Source organism: Cyprinodon tularosa, unplaced genomic scaffold, assembly GCF_016077235.1.
Source record: "Cyprinodon tularosa strain WSP-4 unplaced genomic scaffold, ASM1607723v1 ctg560, whole genome shotgun sequence".
Lineage (NCBI taxonomy): Eukaryota > Metazoa > Chordata > Actinopteri > Cyprinodontiformes > Cyprinodontidae > Cyprinodon > Cyprinodon tularosa.
Window position 1 is genome coordinate 1189586 of NW_024039297.1, and position 6000 is coordinate 1195585.

Consider the following 6000-nt stretch of genomic DNA (forward strand, 5'->3'; position numbering starts at 1 on the left):
TAGCCTCGTGAGACCATCCTGATCTCGCGAGCTTTCAAGGTTTCACTCGTTAATCAGTCTGGAGACTCTCCGTTAAAGAAAATTTGGAGCCGTTCACCAAACGAACGTCCAATCAGCGTTGGCTTTGAGGCGGGTTGAGGTGTGACGCAACATGGCGGCTTCAGCCGATGAAACTAGCGTTAGCGTGGCTATCGAGCAAGTTTTATCGGAATTACAGAGTATTTCTTCACTGAAAGAAGAGCAAAACACTGCTCTGGAGGCTTTTCTCAGAGGAAAAGATGTTTTTGCTCTTCTCCCGACTGGTTTCGGCAAGAGTTTGATCTATCAATTGGCTCCTCTTCGTCGTCGCTCTGTTAGTACGTCATATGCTTCGTTGATCTGATTGGTTTATTTGGCCCGTCTATCACCAACATAGGCCAATCAGCTAACCAGTATTTTCGCCCCTTCCCAAAATTACTTCAACGGAAGGTTGAGCAAATATATGCGGAGCAAATCCATCTGGTGGAGTCAGGTTACAAAATTACCGCTAGGTGAACAAAAATCACGCCATCTGGCGGAAAATCACCCATTTTTTTTTTCCAAATCACGCGCCTTTTTCAAATCATGCTAGAATGTGTACAAATCAACAAAAATTGCGCCGGCAACGCTTCTGGGTTGTTTTCATAGAATGTCGTGATTTTAAAGTAATTTTGAGTGAAAAATAATTTTTTTTTTGGCGGTCATTGTACTTGCGCGGCGGGCAAATGCAATGAAAGTTGACCTCTCCCGACAATAAAAACTACTTGCCCCGGGAGATCGGGTGATGGTTAACATCGAGCCCTGATCAACATGAAAAACCCTTTTTGAATTTCATCATGAAGCACGATTTCTCAGCAGAATCATACATACTGGTTAAATAAATGTGCAAATAAATGCAAAAAAAGTAAACACAAACGGTTTGACAGTATCCAAAGAAAAACAACCCTTTTTTGCACGTCAAGCCGCTTTAAAAGGCAGCAGCAATTCCCTGAGTAACTAGTTGACTTAAGAGATGTAACGCTGGGCATTCCCTGTGCTACCATCCACCTGTATGTTGGGTCTGCTGCTCGGAATATTAGAAAAAAACTGCCAGCTTTCTACTTTTAAAGATGGCGCATGCACCATGTGGGGAGTCAGAGTCACGTGACAAACGGGCGCAGAAAAGTAGTGATCATCTGTCCGAACTGCAGAGGTGGAAAGAGTACTAAAAAATTGTAATTGGGTAAAAGTATCTTTACTTTGCCTAAATTCTACTCAGAGTAAAAGTAAAATTACCCATCTCAATATTTACTCAAGTAAAAGTACAAAATTACTTCATTTAAAATGTAATTTGAGTAAAAGTTTCTTAGTTACTTTGAGTTATTTAATGCAATAAAAGGATGAGTCATGAATGGAATTGAGCAGAATGTGTTTTAATCGATTTCAAGGCGTATTTCAGTGGACATCCACACTTGCAAAAGATCAGCTGGGCTAAAGAACATACTTCCTCACAGACAGTCACAACCTGAACCATAAAGTGCAAACTATTTTCAATCCTACTGTCCAACAGACACCATGATAACTAACTTACCGCCACAGGTTTTCGTAAATTGGATGTTGATGTTTTAAAAGCCGAAAGCTCCGTTTTGCTGGGCAGTCACATGTTGCACTGCATTATCACATTGTTCCTTTTTGTGCATTTGAAAACAAATAATCCTTCCAAATATGGCCGAGGGTTTTACTGGCTTTCGTCTCAAGAATATGTTTCCTCTTCAGGCCTTTCCTCATCCATACTCCCTACGTTGTGATTAGCAGCTGCCATCCTCCGAAGCGCAGCGCTGGATTATGAGACGATATAAAGGATGCAAGGCAGGGCCACATTTAATTTTTTCACCATCAGTGTTTTTAATTTTTTTTTACTCAGTAACGTGAGGGGGTTTTAAATGTAGCAAAGTAAAACTACTTAGGTTAAAATTTACTCAAGTAAAAGTAAAAATTGCATATTTCAAAAACCACTCAGAAAATTACAAATTACTCATAAAAAGTACTCAATTACAGTAACTGGAGTAAATGTAATTCATTACTTTCCACCCCTGCCGAACAGTCAGTTAAACCATAAAGTCCACTATATAGTCCCCACTCTGTATAGCGATCGAGGGATTTATGGGTTACGACAGATGTTCGGACACAGCCCATGATACCATTAAAGGCTGCATTTCAACTATAACCTTCAATGTCAGCATGGATGTTAAAATCCCCACTATGTTCAACACCAAATCAGATAGAAACTCCGAGTAAAGACCTGGTGGACGAGACAGAGTTACAAAAAAAAGAGGTTTTCTGGCTTTGCAGTTTGGATGAGGGAAACTAAGGGTTAAATGTATTACCTGCCTTTGGAGTAATGAGTTAGTCAGACTGAAAGATTGTTGCTCACATGATCCTCTTGCTGCAGCCAAGTTTCTGTGAGACAAGATAAATCTGTTTAATTATCACAAATCAAGTCATTAACAGACTTTTGAAGAAAGAAATGTTAAATACACAACTTGCATTTGTCTTTAATGTTCCCCCTAATTGCAGCAATTTAAACTTTAATTAGATTATCCCGATTTCCCGAAAGTTTTTAGGGGGAAGAAAAGCAGTTACTCCAAAACAATTTTGATATAAAAATGTTCAAAGCTTAATTTCTGTGTTACAATGTTTTTAAATATCAATTTCACATTTTTTTTCTTTTGTTTGATACAATAATGAAATAAAATTTACTCCATACAGATGCATCTGCACACACTTCAAAATTCTCAAGATGAGCGACAATGGGCACAAGCGTCCGAGAAGACGAGGCCTTCGGCACGTTTTAGACAGAAAATGTATTTAGGGTGAATGCAGTATAAGAAGATCATAATTTTAAAAAACACATTTAATATTTCTCAGGCTGTCTTTGTCTGATTTTTAATTTAATTTAATTTGAAACATGTAAGGTAAATTTTAGGGATGCACGATATTTGGATTTTGGCCGATATCCGATATGCCGATATTTTAAAACTCATGTAGCCGATAACCGATATCGATACCGATGTTAAAGCTGGACAAAAATAAGTAGTCATTGAAAATCGCAGTTTTGTTATCCATTTCTGACACTTTGAAAAATAATATACTCAAATATATTTTCATATGTTGATATCAAATAGATTTTTAAAAACGCGGTATCGATCTATTTTACTTTCAAAATCTGGTGAAATTTCATTGTTCTGTTACAAACTCTCGTGATATTTTGCAAATTCCTGTGAGATTTTGTTAGTAAAATAGATCGATACCGCGTCAATATATCAACATATAAAAATATGGCAACATTTCGTGAATTTTCGGGGGATTTCGTAGCATAACGATGACATATAGCAATATTTCATTAGTAAAAGAGATTGATATGGTGTTTTTAAATGGCAATATATCAGCATATGAAGATATTGGGATATTTTAATGGATCAATATTTTTTCCCTCGTCTTTAGAAGTTTTTAAGTCTGTAAAAAAGAAGTTTTTGAGGAAGAAGAAGAAGTAGTATTTTTTTTTAGACTTTAGAAACTCAGAAGCTGATCAAATATCGGGTTAAATATCGGTGGGGTGGCCAATGTCCGATATTCAGTTTTAAGGCCGATACAGATAGGGGGCCGATTATATCCTGCATCCCTAGTAAAATTACAAAAGATTTAATCTCTGAGGGTGTGAATGTTCTTGGTCAGTGCCGTATCAGTGTGACTCTCACCTTTACTGTCCTTTTTTTTAACCAGCATGGCGTGGGGTTCCTTCACCTGCTGCATGGCCGCCTCCGTCACCACCCTCAACTCCTACACAAAGACAGTCATCGAGTTTCGACACAAACGCAAGCTGTTTGAGCAGGGGCTGCGTGAGGAGCAGAACTACCTGGACCAGGAAGCCTTCCACTACTTTGGGGACCGCTCCCTCCAGTCCATCTCCAGCACAGTGGAGGTCTACCCTGGACACGGCGCCCCCAGAGCTGGGCCGGGTCCGGGTCAGATGCATGGTAAAATAAGGGGCACGTCAGCCTCCATAGACCATGGGGAGAACACGGACTCTCTGGGGGAGGAGCAGTGCTGAGGACTGGAGACTGACTGTTGACCTCCAGAACTTTTTCCTTGGTTTCCGTTTGCAGGAATCAACCAACTTGACCTGAAGCAAAGTGGGAAAACATGGACTAAAAGATGATGAATGTTTTTGTTTATTTCAATGATGTCAGTCTAAGAAAAAAAAAAAAACTAAATGGAATGTGAGACGAACTGGGATGGAAAGTAGATTTTGTCCGGCCTTTAAATGTATGTTGTGAAATATTTATTTTGAAAGACTTTGGTTCACTGAAATAAAATAAACTCTAAATAAGTATTTTTTTTCTTAAAATAAGTGTTTGTTTGTTTTAATTAAGCAGGTGAGACACTTTGCAAATGGAACAAGACAATATAAACTTAAAGGAGAAATCTGGTCATATTCAGATTTCAAATTTCTGAAAGTTCTTTAAATCTGAAATGATTCCATCCAGTTGAATAAATGATCAGTGTTTTTAATTCAGAGTAATTTTCATGTGAATGTGCTTTACTGGAGACATCCATGTTTGTCAAAGAACACTACTGCCACCTACTGGTTAGTGACGTCACGGTGCGGTATCGGCTGTTGATCAAGTCCCAGTGCTGTATCTGGTGTTTGTCACAATGCGCTATTATCCAAGTCATCTTGAAAACATTCTTCTTCCAAATGTTGGCTACATATTACGGGTTTTTCACCGTTATCATGAATCAGAAAGGTAAAATAATATTTTTTTTTTTCACTTTTAACCGATGTATTCCAGCATCCAGCTGCCATGCACGTGGGCATTGTCAGTTTCACTATAGCTCTGGTGAATTTCAATGGTGAAGTCCTCTGGAAATCTTCAATAATTGTTGTTGATTGCAGATGTGTCTAGTAGTTCCCATTGATTTAGCTTGGAAAGCGGGGAGAATGGCGCTCGGCTTACCGCACCGTGACATCACTGCTGGAAGATGACTCCAACATCTAGAAACAAAGGTGTTGATGGCAGCAGCACAGCTGATATTTCTCTCCAGGATGGAGTCACAGCCAAACAGGAACAGACCAGATGAAGCTACTATGAGAAAAAGCAGAGAGAGCAGAACGTTAGAGATTGAACTAACAGATTCTGCAGAGTGGGAGAATAGAGATAGAATGAAGCAGAATGATGAAAAAGGGGTCCCTATGTCCTCCAGCAGTCTAAGCCTATAGCAGCATAATTATAGAGACAGCGTAACCGGGTGTCATTACCGCCAGCGTGAATAACGATCTTACTGTATTTAATGTTTCTGACTATGGAGCTGCCTATCACCAGAGTGGGCTTCTCAGTGGGTGTGTCACTGAGTGCGGAAAACCCGTTAGAAACGTGAACGGGTTGGTGGTGACCAGTGGGCAGAGATCCATGATTACGCTTTCTGCGTACAGTTACCCAATCGCCTGGATGTTCAGGCGCTGCTGGAGGACAGCTACGTGGGGGGCCTACTTTAACTCCTGGATGTTCAACAGCCTGAAGCCTGGATTCTAACTCTGACCCCCTCGCCTCCAAAACTACAAAAATACTACACTTATTACACATTATCACTAAAGGAGGCAGATGAATAACTGAACATCTGACACAGAGAGCAGGAGAGAGGAGAGGAAGAAGGAAGAGTTGGAAAAGAGTCAAGGGAGGGAGAGAGAGAAGCCATAGCAATGCTAAGCTAGCGCTAGCCTAGGCTAGCTACTCCTTACCAGAAATAAACCCATATGAAAGAGAGAAGTGCTCAGTAGAGAAGCGCAGCAGAAGGCGCCATGTTTGAAAGTGTTTCTGGACAGTTAGAGTTACTTATTATGGTGGATTATCATAATTTGATGAGCAGACTTTTATACAGCACTAAGCTTTGCTCATAATTCAATTCAATTCAGTTTATTTATATAGCGCCAAATTCACAACA

At 39.7% G+C, this 6000-nt stretch overlaps 1 protein-coding gene across 1 annotated transcript in view; it reads left to right on the forward strand.

Annotated features, from left to right (window-relative positions):
• Positions 1-4405, forward strand: part of gsg1l (gsg1-like) — a 47262-nt gene extending 42857 nt beyond the window's left edge. Inside the window, exon 5 of the mRNA XM_038305623.1 lies at positions 3781-4405. Within this exon, the coding sequence (XP_038161551.1) occupies positions 3781-4108 (328 nt within the window). The 3' untranslated portion in view covers positions 4109-4405. The remainder of the gene's footprint in view (positions 1-3780) is intronic.
• Positions 4406-6000: the final 1595 nt, after the last annotated feature.